Raw genomic sequence first — 16,205 nt, 5'->3', positions numbered from 1 at the left:
TTACACCTACTCTAAGCCCCCTAATAAAACAACAAAGCCCCCCAAAATAAAAAATGCCCTACCCTATTCTAAATTACTAAAGTTAAAAGCTCTTTTACCTTACCAGCCCTGAACAGGGCCCTTTGCGGGGCATGCCCCAAGAAGTTCAGCTCTTTTGCCTGTAAAAAAAAAATACAATACCCCCCCCCAACATTACAACCCACCACCCACATACAATCTAACCCAAACCCCCCTTAAATAAACCTAAGACTAAGCCCCTGAAGATCATCCTACCTTGTCTTCACCTCACCAGGTATCACCGATCCGTCCTGGCTCCAAAATCTTCATCCAACCCAAGCGGGGGTTGGCGATCCATCATCCGGTGGCTGAAGAGGTCCAGAAGAGGCTCCAAAGTCTTCATCCTATCCGGGAAGAAGAGGCGTTCTGGACCGGCAACCATCTTGATCCAAGCTGCATCTTCTATCTTCATCCGATGACGACCGGCTCCATCCTGAAGACCTCCACCGCGGACCCATCTTCTTCCAGCGACGTCCAACTGAAGAATGACGGTTCCTTTAAGGGACGTCATCCAAGATGGCGTCCCTCGAATTCCGATTGGCTGATAGGATTCTATCAGCCAATCGGAATTAAGGTAGGAATATTCTGATTGGCTGATGGAATCAGCCAATCAGAATCAAGTTCAATCCGATTGGCTGATCCAATCAGCCAATCAGATTGAGCTTGCATTCTATTGGCTGATCGGAACAGCCAATAGAATGCGAGCTCAATCTGATTGGCTGATTGGATCAGCCAATCGGATTGAACTTGATTCTGATTGGCTGATTCCATCAGCCAATCAGAATATTCCTACCTTAATTCCGAGTGGCTGATAGAATCCTATCAGCCAATCGGAATTCGAGGGACGCCATCTTGGATGACGTCCCTTAAAGGAACCGTCATTCTTCAGTTGGACGTCGCCGGAAGAAGATGGGTCCGCGGTGGAGGTCTTCAGGATGGAGCCGGTCGTCATCGGATGAAGATAGAAGATGCCGCTTGGATCAAGATGGTTGCCGGTCCGGATTGCCTCTTCTTCCCGGATAGGATGAAGACTTTGGAGCCTCTTCTGGACCTCTTCAGCCACCGGATGATGGATCACCAACCCCCGCTTGGGTTGGATGAAGATTTTGGAGCCAGGAAGGATCGGTGATACCTGGTGAGGTGAAGACAAGGTAGGATGATCTTCATGGGCTTAGTGTTAGGTTTATTTAAGGGGGGTTTGGGTTAGATTAGGGGTATGTGGGTGGTGGGTTGTAATGTTGGGGGGGGTATTGTATGTTTTTTTTTACAGGCAAAAGAGCTGAACTTCTTGGGGCATGCCCCGCAAAGGGCCCTGTTCAGGGCTGGTAAGGTAAAAGAGCTTTTAACTTTAGTAATTTAGAATAGGGTAGGGCATTTTTTATTTTGGGGGGCTTTGTTGTTTTATTAGGGGGCTTAGAGTAGGTGTAATTAGTTTAAAATTGTTGTAATATTTTTCTTATGTTTGTAGATATTTTTTTATTTTTTGTAACTTAGTTCTTTTTTATTTTTTGTACTTTAGTTAGTTTATTTCATTGTAGTTATTTGTAGATATTGTATTTAATTAATGTATTGATAGTGTAGTGTTAGGTTTAATTGTAGGTAATTGTAGGTATTTTATTTAATTAATTTAATGATAGTATAGTGTTAGGTTTAATTGTAACTTAGGTTAGGATTTATTTTACAGGTAATTTTGTAATTATTTTAACTAGGTAACTATTAAATAGTTCTTAACTATTTAATAGCTATTGTACCTGGTTAAAATAATTACAAAGTTGCCTGTAAAATAAATATTAATCCTAAAATAGCTACAATGTAATTATAATTTATATTGTAGCTATATTAGGGTTTATTTTACAGGTAAGTATTTAGATTTAAATAGGAATAATTTATTTAATAAGAGTTAATTTATTTCGTTAGATTAAAATTATATTTAATTTAGGGGGGTGTTAGTGTTAGGGTTAGACTTAGCTTTAGGGGTTAATCCATTTATTAGAATAGCGGTGAGCTCCGGTAGGCAGATTAGGGGTTAATAATTGAAGTTAGGTGTCGGCGATGTTAGGGAGGGCAGATTGGGGGTTAATACTATTTATTATAGGGTTAGTGAGGCGGATTAGGGGTTAATAACTTTATTATAGTAGCGCTCAGGTCCGCTCGGCAGATTAAGGGTTAATAAGTGTAGGCAGGTGGAGACGACGTTGTGGGGGGCAGATTAGGGGTTAATAAATATAATATAGGGGTCGGCGATGTTAGGGAAGCAGATTAGGGGTACATAGGGATAATGTAAGTAGTGGCGGTTTACGGAGCGGCAGATTAGGGGTTAATAATAATATGCAGGGGTCAGCGATAGCGGGGGCGGCAGATTAGGGGTTAATAAGTGTATGGTTAGGGGTGTTTAGACTCGGGGTACATGTTAGAGTGTTAGGTGCAGACGTAGGAAGGGTTACCGCATAGCAAACAATGGGGCTGCGTTAGGAGCTGAACGCAGCTTTTTTGCAGGTGTTTGGTTTTTTTTTTCAGCTCAAACAGCTCCATTGTTTCCTATGGGGGAATCGTGCACAAGCACGTTTTTGAGGCTGGCCGCTTGCGTAAGCAACTCTGGTATCGAGAGTTGAAGCTGCGTTAAAAATGCTCTACGCTCCTTTTTTGGAGCCTAACGCAGCCATTCTGTGGACTCTCAATACCAGAGTTATTTTTATGGTGCGGCCAGAAAAAAGCCGGCGTTAGTTAGCGACAAAACTCCAAATCTAGCCGTTTGTTATTACGATGGATAATAACTGCAGGTATATATTTCTTTCAAGGGAGATGTCCATAGATTTGATATATCTATTGAATCTGAGAATACTGGTATGAAATGTTTAGTATTTTTATTGATTGTATTAATTTTTATGGATTACATTTAACCTATAGTTATTTAGTATACTTTTACTGGGTTGAGTTACATAGCATTTTAATTTTTGCGCCACTCTAGGGAGATTTGAGGTATTTTATGTGTTATTTTTTCTGGAAAATAACTTGTGAGTTTGCTTTAGGTAACTAATATCACCTATGCATTCCCTCTAACAAATGTTGCTATTGCTGAATATTGACACACTCTACAAGCATACAAACATGATAGCTAAATCACACTTTTAATATTTTATTATAAATTATCCATAGCATCTTTTATTCACTTTCATTTGGAGTCAGTGATGTCTCTGGCGTTCTGGTTCAGAATGACTTTAATAAATATTATTAAAAAAAAAAAGAGTTTTATGTATATCCCCCCCCCAAGTTTTTTAAATACAGAATATGTAAATGAACTGCATAAAAATATGAATCATATTTAAGAAGAATGGCTTTTAGTTTGGTGTAAAAAGTTCTTTTTAATTTTAATATTTATTTAAAACTATTTCCACAAAATTAAACTAATGAAGTTACTTTTATTTTCCATATGTTTTTTTTTAGATACAAGAGTATTTCAAATATACAATGACGACCATAAACGATGTCTTCAAGCCCAAAATTCTGGCACTATTATGACAGCTATATGCAAAGACAATATTGACTCTCAAAAATTCAGATGGATTTCTGAATACCAGCTGATAAATGTGGCTGTAAAGCAGTGTTTGGGGGCGTCTTCTAAGAAAGACATGGCAATTGTCACTTTATTTCCATGTGACGGAGCAAGTGAACTTCAGAAATGGGAATGTAAAAATGAAACTCTTTTTGCAATCCAAGGAGAAAGTCTTTATTTGAATTATGGGAACAAGCAAGACAAAATTATTCTCTACAAAGGATCTGGTTCATGGAGTAAATGGAAGATCTATGGTTCTACTGAGGACTTGTGTTCTAAAGCATATGAAGGTAAAATAATATGCCTAGAATCAGACTAAACGCGCTAAATATAGGACAGTGCTTTTAAGTAAAGTTTCAAAAACGTACCATTCTAATGCATGTTTATATATAGGGTTCTGTTTGTGAATATGCAGCTTGGGTTACAGGTTCACACGAGCCTGCAGTGCTAGTTAATTATCAGCGGCTTTAAGAATGGTGGAGTTAAATCTTCTTGGTCAAATCCGCCAAAAAGTTTTGAAAGCCTTGCAGGGGCTTGTGCAACGTTTAATATAGTCAGAGCCTATGGGGCCGATTTATCAAGCCCTGTATGCTGCCTTATGCAGCTGTTTCCGCACGAGCCGTTAGCCTAGCCAGAAACAGGAGTTAAAAAGCAGCTATGTCCGCTCGCACTATAATAAATCAGCCCCTATGTGTAAAAATATACACAAATGTATCATTTAATCAAGAACTTGCAGTGGGGTAATCGTTTGAATGTTTTATGATACAAGCATGATTCCCAATTGAATTAATTGTTGATGTTATAGCAAAATCTTTGAGCAGCTGTAATTTACTATACATGAATGTATAAATGCAAAAAGAGATCAAATGCAAAACTGAAATATCAATGAATAGCAGTATTTTTGTAACATATAAGTACTTGCAAAAATGATTTTAGTTAAAATGATTACTGCTTCTTTCAGGGCTTTTAGATTGAAATATTTTTTATTGAACAATTGGTACAATACACATTCTATATCAATAGCAGATACCATAAATAAATCACAACTGTGAAGCCTCTATTACACATTCCTCATCATTGTACTGCATTTTACAAATCAACATTTTCTTTAGCCAGTCTTCACTGTGTATTACGAGTTGAAGCTCCAGTAGAAACATGAGTCCAATTGTTACAATTTTTAAAGGTCTAACAATGTTTAACAATAAACCTAAATACCCTATATAACCATAATGCCAGCTCGCTTCATCCTTTAATTTGTTGTATTATCAATAAACAGTTCTTACGAAATCTCCACATCTTAAATATCCACAGAGCCCACTGAGTACTCTCATTTGCAGTATCTACCGCTGCTCTTAATCTACTGTTTCTTTCTCCCTTGCTTGGTAGCTTATCCTATATGTGTTTTTCATTAAGGATCCAATAAAACCAGACTCTATTGAAAGATTCCACCTCGTCTTGTATGTATGCTGCAGTCTCGCATAAGCTAAACATACTTCTAATTCTCCCTAGCACTTCCATTCTCTCCGGGATTCCCACCTTCCAGTATTTTGCTATTGATATACGAGTCACTGTACACACAATTCTAATGAATTTATTTATAGGTGCATTGAATCTTGGATCCTCACCATTCAGCAAGGCCTGCATGGGCGTCAATGTAACCTGTTCCTCCAATATAGTGGTTATAATCTTAGAAAGGTCGTGCCATACTTTTCGTACCCCCGGGCACTCCCACCACATATGAAAATATGTACCTAGCTGTGTGCACCCTCTATAGCATTGCCTGGAACCTCCCCTCACCATGTGTGCTGTCTTTAAAGGGGTTAAATACCAACGAAATGTTGTCTTGATATTGTTCTCCCTCAAATCAGCTCCTAACAAGCCCTTACTGGAGTTTAGAAAAATCTGGTTCCAAGTCTTTAGGTCATATGTTACATCTAAGTCCGCTTCCCAATGTAGGGAAGTCTGTGGCTTTGAAATTATGTGTGTTTCCTGTATGAATAAATATAAGTGGGAAACCGCACTTTTCTGTCTGTTTACTGCACTGCACAGTTTCTCAAAAATATTTTTGGCCTTGGCCTCCCTGTCCATCCTGTTGTATAGCGTGATAGCTGAGGCTATCTGTAGATATACAAACCACTGCAGAGGCAGAGGTCTAAGTTTGTCCTGTAATTGGTTGTAAGTCAAAATCTTCCCATTGATTAAAAAGTCTGCTATACGGTAAAGGTCCTTGTGTGCCCACTTGTCTATCAGTTTATGCAATTCTCCTGAGATTATACACTTTAATGGTCTTATGAAAGAGTTAGTTGGCAATAGTGTTCCATTCCTATTGGTTGCTGCTAGCTGCCTGATAGCTATTTTAGTAATCGGGTTTTGGAAGCTTCCGGGTCTCCCTCTAGGTTCTTTACCCCATAATATATCATCTGGGCCGTCATAACCCCCAATGAGGGCCTCTAACTGGGGCCATACTACATCCTCCTGTTTCCTCCCCAAGAGAGAATTTTGGGCTAGTCTAGCTGCTGTGTAATAGTCCATCAAGTTAGGAAGTCCCACCCCTCCCAATTGACGGTGTCTGGTGAGAGTATCCCGAGATATCCTCGCGTGTCTAGATCCCCTAAGGAATTTATGTAAGTCTGTCTGGAGGGTCTTCAAGTCAGATTTATCTATCTTTATAGGCAGGGAGCGAAATAAGTATAGGATTCTTGGGAGAATGTTCATCTTAATTGACGAGAGTCTCCCATACCATGAAAAGTTATGCTTCTTCCACTTCTGCAGATCAGATCTAATTGATTTAAACATAGGAATATAATTAGCTCTATATAATTGGTTAGATTGTGCTGTCAATCTGATCCCCAAATACTTTATGTCATCTTTCACCCATTTGAAGTCAAAGTTTGTTTCTATGAGTTTGATAGTGTGTTTTGGTAGACCTATTGAGAGCGCCTCACATTTGTCTAAGTTTATTTTATATCCTGAAATGGAGGAGAACTGTTGTAAAGTTTTATAAATGTTGGGAAGCGAAATGAGTGGCTTGGTAACTGTTAATAACACATCATCTGCGAACAGAGTGATCTTATGTTGAAATTGTTGTATTTGCATGCCTGAGATGTCTGGGGAATTTCTTATGTTTGCAGCTAGTGGTTCGATACATATCGCAAAAAGAAGGGGCGACAGGGGGCAGCCCTGCCTGGTGCCATTAAGAATGTTAAAAGTATTGGACTGGTGTCCTATAGCTCTGATATATGCTGTGGATGTGGAGTATAAACCTCTCAGTGCTGTCATAAATGACCCATTGAACCCCATCCCTGTCAAAACTGTGTCCATGTACGCCCAGTCCACCCTATCGAACGCCTTCTCAGCATCCAAGGACAGGACCAGAGAAGGCGTTCGCTCATGGTACAAATAATCCATAACCATAATCATTCGTCTAATATTGTCTGGAGCCTCTCTGTTTTTTATGAACCCTACCTGGTCCGGATGCACAATAGAGGGTAGGATATGTTTTAAGCGGTTAGCCAGGATTTTAGTGACAATTTTCATATCTTGGTTTATTAGAGATATGGGTCTGTAGCTTGAACAAAGTGCGGCGTTTCTACCCTTTTTTGGTATTACAATAATTTTGGCTTGTAAGAGGTCAGCAGATATGGGTTGGCCTTCTAGAATATGGTTGGCAAATTTAACTATATGTGGAACCAGGGTCTGTCTGAAGAGTCTATAATATTCCCCTGGGAATCCATCAGGACCCGGGGCCTTGCCTGGTTTGAGCTCTTTTATAGCTGCCACCACTTCAGCTTGTGTGATTTTTGTATTTAATTTGTCTTGGTCTTCTGTGGTCAAGTGTGGAAGGTTAGCCAAGTCCAAGAACTCCTTAAGCATATTTTGTGTTTGTGCGTTATGTTGGACCTTTTCCCCATCATACAGGTTTCTATAGTATTCTGCAAACGTGTCCACAATTTCTTGTGGGTGAGATGTAATACTTCCTGTTCCTGTCTGAATTCTCGGAATAGATACTGATTGATATTCATCTCTAATTTTTTTGGCTAAATACCTGTCAGGCTTATTTGCGTATATGAAATAGTTGGCTTTAAGCCTTTGGGCTGCCCTAATAAAGTTATTATTCAATAGAGCATGCAAATCTGTTTTTTTCCGTTGTAGGGTCTGTAAAATGAGTCGTGAGTTGGTCCGTTTGTGTTCCTTTTCTAAAGAGTCAATATCCCGTTGTAACCCCAAGTATCTATTGTCGGTCTCTTTCTTGTGAATGGCTTTCTCTTTGATTAACAGACCTCGAAACACCGATTTGTGCGCTGCCCAAACCGAGATCGGGTTCACCGTAGAATCAGTATTGATTCTCCAGTAGTCACTCATTGCTTTTAGAAGTTTGTCTTTAGTGTTGGGATATTTTAGACAGGTCGGGTCAAACGTCCATGTCCTAGTCCTACCTGGGTCAATAATGGAACCGAAAAATAGTTGTGTGATGGAATGGTCCGACCAGACACATGTATGTATATTAGCCTTGCGTAGTGTAGGCTGCATTATTTGGCTAGTAAAGATGTAGTCAATTTTTGTGTAGCATTTGTGTGCTGAGGAGTAGTATGTAGTGTCTGTTGTGTCCCCGTATAGTGTGACCCAGCTATCTTGTAGCCCATGCGGTGAAAGTAAGTCGTCAATTTTTGCAGCTATTACTTTTTGTCTTGATTTTTTCTTTGATATATTTTCTATCGTGGACTTCCTCAACGCTGCCAGATCTATATTGAAATCCCCTGCTAATACTATTCTCGATCTAGACCAGTTGGTCAATAAATCGGAGATGTGTCTAAAAAATGGTTCCTGCTGCTCATTTGGGGCATAAATATTACATAGGATTATTTCTGTACCCTGTATGTTGCCCCTTACTAAAATATATCGACCTTCTTTGTCTTTCATTGTTTCCCTGTGCTCAAAATTTAAAGATGAGTGAATCAAAATAGATACCCCTTTAGTCTTAGTATCAGAAGTAGCATGGAAGTGTTGTGTATATTCTTTGGACCAGTACCTAGGAATCTGTGTATTCAAAAAGTGTGTCTCCTGTAAAAACAAAATATCGGCTTTAAGCCTCTTGTATTGTGTCAGTGCAGTCTTCCTCTTTATATCTGAGTTGAGGCCTCTCACATTATGAGTTATCAGATTAACTCCAGGGAAGTCTCGTGATGTAGTCATGATAATGTATCACCCCAATCATACAACCAGTCCTGATTCATAAGCTCTCCCTCTCTACCTGATTGCTTTAGTGTATCATAATTCTTACCATCCTGTAAGACCCCAACAGCAAGCTCCTGATTTCCAACTCTAGTGAAACTCTGGGTGTGGCTATTACCTTGTATGAAGCGAAACTGGCATAGTTCAAAACATTTAAAGAGCATAAATAACTTTGGTTTTCCCTGTAGAACGGAACAGAAAAAACAACATAAAATACATAACATGAAGTATATATTAAGCATTAACATAATTTATAGGAGATGATACTAGGTTTCTCATAACATTATCTCAATTCTCTATAGGTGGTATGATATATCAGATAAGATTTAGCCCATACTTATAACCTTTATGTTAACAGTCTCAAACCCTTGGCCATCATAATATATCAATGTCACATGTAGCCTCCACGACACTGCCGAGACAATGTCTAGGAGGGATTCTTACCAGTCTCTCACAATCGTTATATCTTGAGGTAAGCATAGTTCAAGGGTGAGATCAGGGTTTAAATCTCTTGTTATTTACTTTTGTCCAAGTGGATTTCTTGTTTGTTTGCTTTAGTGCTTGTGTCCCTGTGTTCTCCTCAGGGTCAGGATCAAATGGTATGTCCGGTGTTTCTATACCAAAGCTTCTGCAAACCTCCGGTATCTCTTGGGTAGTCCTAATCGGGGTCACCTTGCCGTCTTTAAGTATATTAAGGGCAAAAGGAAAGCCCCAGTGGTAGGGAATTTGATGTTTTCTAAGCAGTGATGTTAATGGCCTTAATCTCCCCCGTCGTTGAAGTGTTCTCACACACAGGTCCTGGAAAAACTGTACAACATTCCCTTGGTATTTGAACGTAGGATTTTTGCGAGATGCGTTTAAGATTTTTTCCTTATCAGTAAATTTGAGAAATTTGATGATCACATCTCTTGGTGGCATATCTTTTTGTGGCCTGGCCCGGAGCGCTCTGTGGGCTCTCTCAATTTGATAGTCCGTGTCATCTGTAGCCATTGTGATAGCCTTGAAAAGACCCTGTAGATAGGGGAGAAGGTCTGGTGTATTGATGGATTCTGGTACTACCTTTATGCGCAGATTCGATCTTCTGTTGCGATTTTCTACATCTTCCATCTTGTCCTGAAGATCAGTTATTTGTTGTTGCTGGTAGGCGACCGTTTGTGACATAACACAGACATTCTCCTCTAAATCTCCTCTGTCATTCTCCAAGGCGTCTACCCTATTTCCAATTTCTAGTATATCGTTTTTAATTTCTGATAAGCTGCTGGTTACTGTGGCATGGAGACCATCAATTTTGTCCCACAGTTTCTCAAAATTCGTTGCAATGTCTTGTTTAGAGACTAATAGGATTAAATCAGCCTTAGTTGCGGGCGTCTGAGCATCCAGAGATTTACAGTGCTCAGATTCCAAATCAGAGTCCCCCTCTGTCTCCATACTTGTAGTTTCTATTTGTTTGCTAGGTATATTGGATCTCAGGAATGTATCCATGGAGGTTATTTTACTACTTTTCTCAGGTTTCTGAGCTCTTCTGGAAGACATTTTAAGTTTAATAGTGGCTATTGTCTATCCTGGTCTCTGTACAATCCTGTGAGCAGCAGTTCTTTCAGGGCTTTTAAAGAGACAGGCTACCCGAAAATGTGTTTATTGTTTAAAAAAGATAGATAATCCCTGTATTACCCATTCCCCTGTTTTGCATAACCAACAATGATATATTTATAAATGTTTTACCTTTGTGATTACTTTGTATTTAAACCTCTGTAGACTACCCCTTTATCTCAGTGCTTTTTTACACACTTGCAATTTAGCCAATTATCTCTATGTGAGTGAGCATGATATTATCTATATGGCACACATGAAATAGCCTAAAAAATCTTAAGAGTAGAGGATAGCTGGATGTCCTCTATGTCTATTACCACTCCCGAATAGCCAGGTAAAAATACATCTATGTGCCTAAGGATCGATCCATTCTTTAATCAGACTGTGTGAACTGCAGTTGTTACCTTCGTCTGAAGTCTGTAACATTTTGGCCAGAACTCTCTTTTTTTAGTGGTGGGACTATATATTTTTTCCCTACTTGTTTTTTAGTTGTGCTAAATCGGAGACGTCTGAAACTTTTATCTATTTTTATTAATGTGTTATTTAGGTAGCAGATATTGATTACGTATATTTGCATTACTGTTTAGGTTTATTAAACTGTTCGCTTTATTACCATTTGGATATTTGTGCTTCCTTATTTGCCATATATTGGTTTTACCCTCCACCATGATACTTTTCAGTTATACATTAGTTGTTATAATGATCATTACTATCTGAATCATAATGTTTTATTAATTTATCCAATTACTAATATTGATGGTATATAAACTACTGTCTTTTGGTCTACTTATTAACCTTTAGCCTTTGAGCGCTCCTAGAGATTGTTTTATCTGTTCACACATGAAATAGCACTGTCTGGCTGTGAAAAACGAATAAAATGCACTGAGATAAGAGGCCTGCAGGGGCTTAGAAACAGGCAGAGATTTAGAGATTTAAAGGTTATAAAGTATATTAATATAACAATGATCTTTACAGTGTCCCTTTTTGTAAAAATTTGCCATCTGCCTTCATATAGTAAGGGAAAAAAATGTTTTGATATATCAGCGCTAAGATATATCCTAAGCTGTGAAACACAAAAGGGGGCCTAACCAATCCCCTAAAGGAACAGAATCTCAAAACAATGATAGTGATCACAGCGCCAACCGGCCTAAGGATAATTGCACACTCACACCGAAAAGGATTGAATAAATGTATTTTACAAATAGGTACTAATAAAATCAATATTGATCTGGACAAGAGTAAAATAGCATAGAATTTTTTAAAAAACATTTAAACATAAAGATCTATTATTTAAAATAAACACAAAAAAATATTAAAAAGATAAGTATCACAAGTTAAATAATCCCAAGATGGGGGCAAACAATCCGGAAATAGAGTGGACTATTACGTCTACTCCGTTGACAACAGTAGTATTGCAATAAGGGTCTAATCTAAATAAGGGTGTAACCTAGTGTTGCTGACCGTGGGTGAGCAAGGACTAAAACCACTATACTGATAAACCCTTAAATGAAGGCAGAAAAGCGTTAATGGCACCGTTTAGGGCCTAAGCTTGGTAAGTAAAGTGCAGAAAATAAGGCACGATAAATGTCAATGGGATTATGGATCCATATCCAAGGGTCAGCTCCAGTAAAGATCCTACAATCAGAGTGCTTGACATCAGCCGCACTCGAATTAAGGTCTATGAACTAACCCCTGTTACAGGGATATCTGGCTAACCAGTATATGTTAGTATGACATAAAATAGTGAACAATAGAAAATAGACGTCTCAGTGATCAATACATGGATTACTACAATCAGTACAACATTCTAAATGAGCGAAATACAGAAATACAGAGAGAACGGTGTGGACAACACAACTAGTGCTAATTCCCCAGACCGTGTACAATGGTAAATCAAAACTTTAAAAAGAAAAATGACTTTTCAACAAAAGATAACAATAAATTTCATGGTGCTAATGTGCAGGTGAACAAAATAAAGCGTGGAAGATATCAATGAAAATACACATGTGAACAACGTTTGTGCGAACAACGTTTGTGCCAAAGATGGGAAACAGGACAATAGTAAAAAATTAGGGATAAAAATAAAAATAATAAATTATATATACAGGTGATGTGTCGTGTAGTGTCTTTGAAAACAAATCTCTGTGAACTCCTGTTGGGACAAAGGGAAAAAAAAAAAAAAAAACTGTCGACAAAAAATAGAAAATATGTGAAACACAGTGAAAAATTGACTGAGTGAGGAAAGATAAAATTGAAAAATATAAAAATATAAAAATAGAACTAATAAATGTCAATGCACCAATCAGGTTAGTGAAAAAACCCCAGTCTATTACAGACTACAGTCTATTGGAAAAGTTCCATTATAGAAGTTTATCCGTTGAAGAAATAGTAGTAGCTGGAAAAAAGTTATCCGGGAAATCCTTTGAACAATCCGGCTGTTAAAGTATCGTTGATTCCTAAAAACAGAAATAAAACATAGTGTGGCAAAGTTTTCTAAAATGAGAATAATCAGAAAGATGCTTACCAATGTGTAGTCTACGCGTTTCGGTCCTCACAGGACCTTTATCAAGACAGTTGTCGACAGTTTTTTTTTTTTTTTTTTTCCCTTTGTCCCAACAGGAGTTCACAGAGATTTGTTTTCAAAGACACTACACGACACATCACCTGTATATATAATTTATTATTTTTATTTTTATCCCTAATTTTTTACTATTGTCCTGTTTCCCATCTTTGGCACAAACGTTGTTCGCACAAACGTTGTTCACATGTGTATTTTCATTGATATCTTCCACGCTTTATTTTGTTCACCTGCACATTAGCACCGTGAAATTTATTGTTATCTTTTGTTGAAAAGTCATTTTTCTTTTTAAAGTTTTGATTTACCATTGTACACGGTCTGGGGAATTAGCACTAGTTGTGTTGTCCACACCGTTCTCTCTGTATTTCTGTATTTCGCTCATTTAGAATGTTGTACTGATTGTAGTAATCCATGTATTGATCACTGAGACGTCTATTTTCTATTGTTCACTATTTTATGTCATACTAACATATACTGGTTAGCCAGATATCCCTGTAACAGGGGTTAGTTCATAGACCTTAATTCGAGTGCGGCTGATGTCAAGCACTCTGATTGTAGGATCTTTACTGGAGCTGACCCTTGGATATGGATCCATAATCCCATTGACATTTATCGTGCCTTATTTTCTGCACTTTACTTACCAAGCTTAGGCCCTAAACGGTGCCATTAACGCTTTTCTGCCTTCATTTAAGGGTTTATCAGTATAGTGGTTTTAGTCCTTGCTCACCCACGGTCAGCAACACTAGGTTACACCCTTATTTAGATTAGACCCTTATTGCAATACTACTGTTGTCAACGGAGTAGACGTAATAGTCCACTCTATTTCCGGATTGTTTGCCCCCATCTTGGGATTATTTAACTTGTGATACTTATCTTTTTAATATTTTTTTGTGTTTATTTTAAATAATAGATCTTTATGTTTAAATGTTTTTTTAAAAATTCTATGCTATTTTACTCTTGTCCAGATCAATATTGATTTTATTAGTACCTATTTGTAAAATAAATTTATTCAATCCTTTTCGGTGTGAGTGTGCAATTATCCTTAGGCCGGTTGGCGCTGTGATCACTATCATTGTTTTGAGATTCATATAGTAAGGGACAATGCTCAGCACTCCCTTACTATATGAGAGCAGATGCCTTCTGCCCCCAGCTGCAGTCTCCTCTTTCTAAGCACACAGCGTGGACCGCAGCATGCGCCTCAGTGTTTGACAAAGGTACTACATCAGCACAGTACTCTGGGCAAAGTACTTTGTTACATAGTAATGAAAAAAACAGACATGCAAATATTTTACATTTGCATGCTCTTGCATATCCAATGTTGCAAATGTGTTTTCTATGTGTAAATTTTAAAGATGTGCAAGGGGGAAAAATGTATTTCATCCAAACTTTCGATTCATCAAGATTTCATTTATGTGGGCATTTCTTTCGGATTTTTTGATATTATTTTCAAAGGGAATAGCAAATACATACAACCAATTTTAACAAAAACTTTACATAGAATTTGAACAATAAAAAGAACAAGTAGTTCAAAGCTAACAATTCACACAACTTGTTAATTGAGTTTGAGTCAAATAGCTCACAGAGGATAATAACTGCACCATCCAATAGCTTTAGTCAAAGCGATGGAAAACATCTAAGCTTCTTCTAGTTTCCCACCTCCATGTGTAAAATTATGGTACAATTGGACTAAAACCCAACTTTTAGTGCCTGACTGGCTGTCCCTAACATCAGGCATTATTACAAACAAACAATTCACTGATCATTTGTTCTTGATTTATTTTGTCTAATAATGTATTTGGATGTTTGTGTATCAGACAACTGGCCAAATTTGCATAAATTCGTATGAATTTGTATTTATGCAAAGTAGAATGCACATCTCTCAATTTTTTATATTATTTTGTGTTTGTAGCAGTTCTTGTTTGCTGTGCGAGTACCATGTTTTGGGCCACATAATACAGCAATATATGTTAATGGGAAAAAACACCTACTGACAATCGGCTAGAAAAGTTAGATGTAGCAGACTAAAGACCAACAAGGTCCTAATGATCACAAACTCCCCAGCATAAAGAGAAATCGCATTAAATCTTTGAGGGTTTGTTTGGAACATTATATTGCAATGTAATTCTGAGGCATGAAGAAATAGTGCAGTCTCCCCTGTTGTTGCCGAAACCTGTACTGCTACTGCCCTAGAAGCCAAAGTACAGGGTACAGTCAATATCTATAAGGTGTTAGATATAAGGTATTTAAAAAACATTTCTGTAAAGATTTTTTTGGACTACAACAATAATATTTTAAACACTAGAAATCATATTATATATTTCATTCTTAACCATATAATTTTAGAAAGTAATGTGTTCCACATTTAAATGGGCTTAAAGGGATATGAAACCCAAACTTTGATTCAGATAGAGCATCTAATTTTAAACAACTTCCCATTTTATTTCTGTTATCTAATTTGATTTGCTCTCTTGGTATTCGTTGTTGAAAAGAATGCCTAGGTAGGCTCAGGAGCAAGGAGCTAGCTACTGATTGGTGGCTGCACATATATGCCCTCCTGTCATTTGCTTACCAAATGTATTCAGCTAGCTCCCAGTAGTGCTTTGCTGCTCCTTCAACAAAGGATATCACAAGAATGAAACAAAAAATAACAGAAGTAAATTGGAAAGTTTTTTTGAAATTTGTATCCTCTAAATGAATCATAAACTAAACATTTTGGGTTTCATGTCCCTTTAATGGGACATTAAAGTCATGTTTTCTTCACCATATCTAAAATAAAGTATTTGAATAAAAACATGATGGTTTTCTTGTAGACATTTGTTCTTGAGTTATGTACATTTCCAGCTAGTCTCTATATCATTCTAAAATAAAAATTTTACATATGCAATTGCTCCTCTTTCATAACCATGAAAGATTTATTTCATCTAATGTCTCTCTAATGGATTTCTAGAAGATAGCAAATACTTTTTACATAAATTCAAATAAATGAATGAATAAATAAATAAATAAAACGTATCTCCCTCTCATCCTTGTTTTCTATAAACCATCGTTAGTGGAATTTGCATTACTTTGCCACCACGATATTGTGAAACTTTATCTCACTTCATAAACCCTATGGGCTAGATTACAAATGGAGTGTAAAAGTGCAAAAACTCTAAAGCTCTATAGTTCTAATACCACTCATGTTATGTCTACAGT

The 16,205-nt window shown here is 37.5% G+C and overlaps 1 protein-coding gene across 2 annotated transcripts in view; it reads left to right on the top strand.

The window, feature by feature from the left end:
* MRC1 (mannose receptor C-type 1) overlaps window positions 1-16,205 on the top strand; it is a 294,794-nt gene that overhangs the window by 23,251 nt on the left and 255,338 nt on the right. For both annotated transcript variants that reach the window (XM_053713973.1, XM_053713974.1), the window contains exon 2: window positions 3,502-3,900. In XM_053713973.1, the coding sequence (XP_053569948.1) occupies window positions 3,502-3,900 (399 nt within the window). The remainder of the gene's footprint in view (window positions 1-3,501; window positions 3,901-16,205) is intronic.

This window comes from Bombina bombina, chromosome 5, assembly GCF_027579735.1.
Source record: "Bombina bombina isolate aBomBom1 chromosome 5, aBomBom1.pri, whole genome shotgun sequence".
In the NCBI taxonomy this organism is placed as follows: Eukaryota; Metazoa; Chordata; class Amphibia; order Anura; family Bombinatoridae; genus Bombina; species Bombina bombina.
Note: the sequence above shows the minus strand (reverse complement) of the source record. Positions and strands in the feature narration are given on the sequence as shown.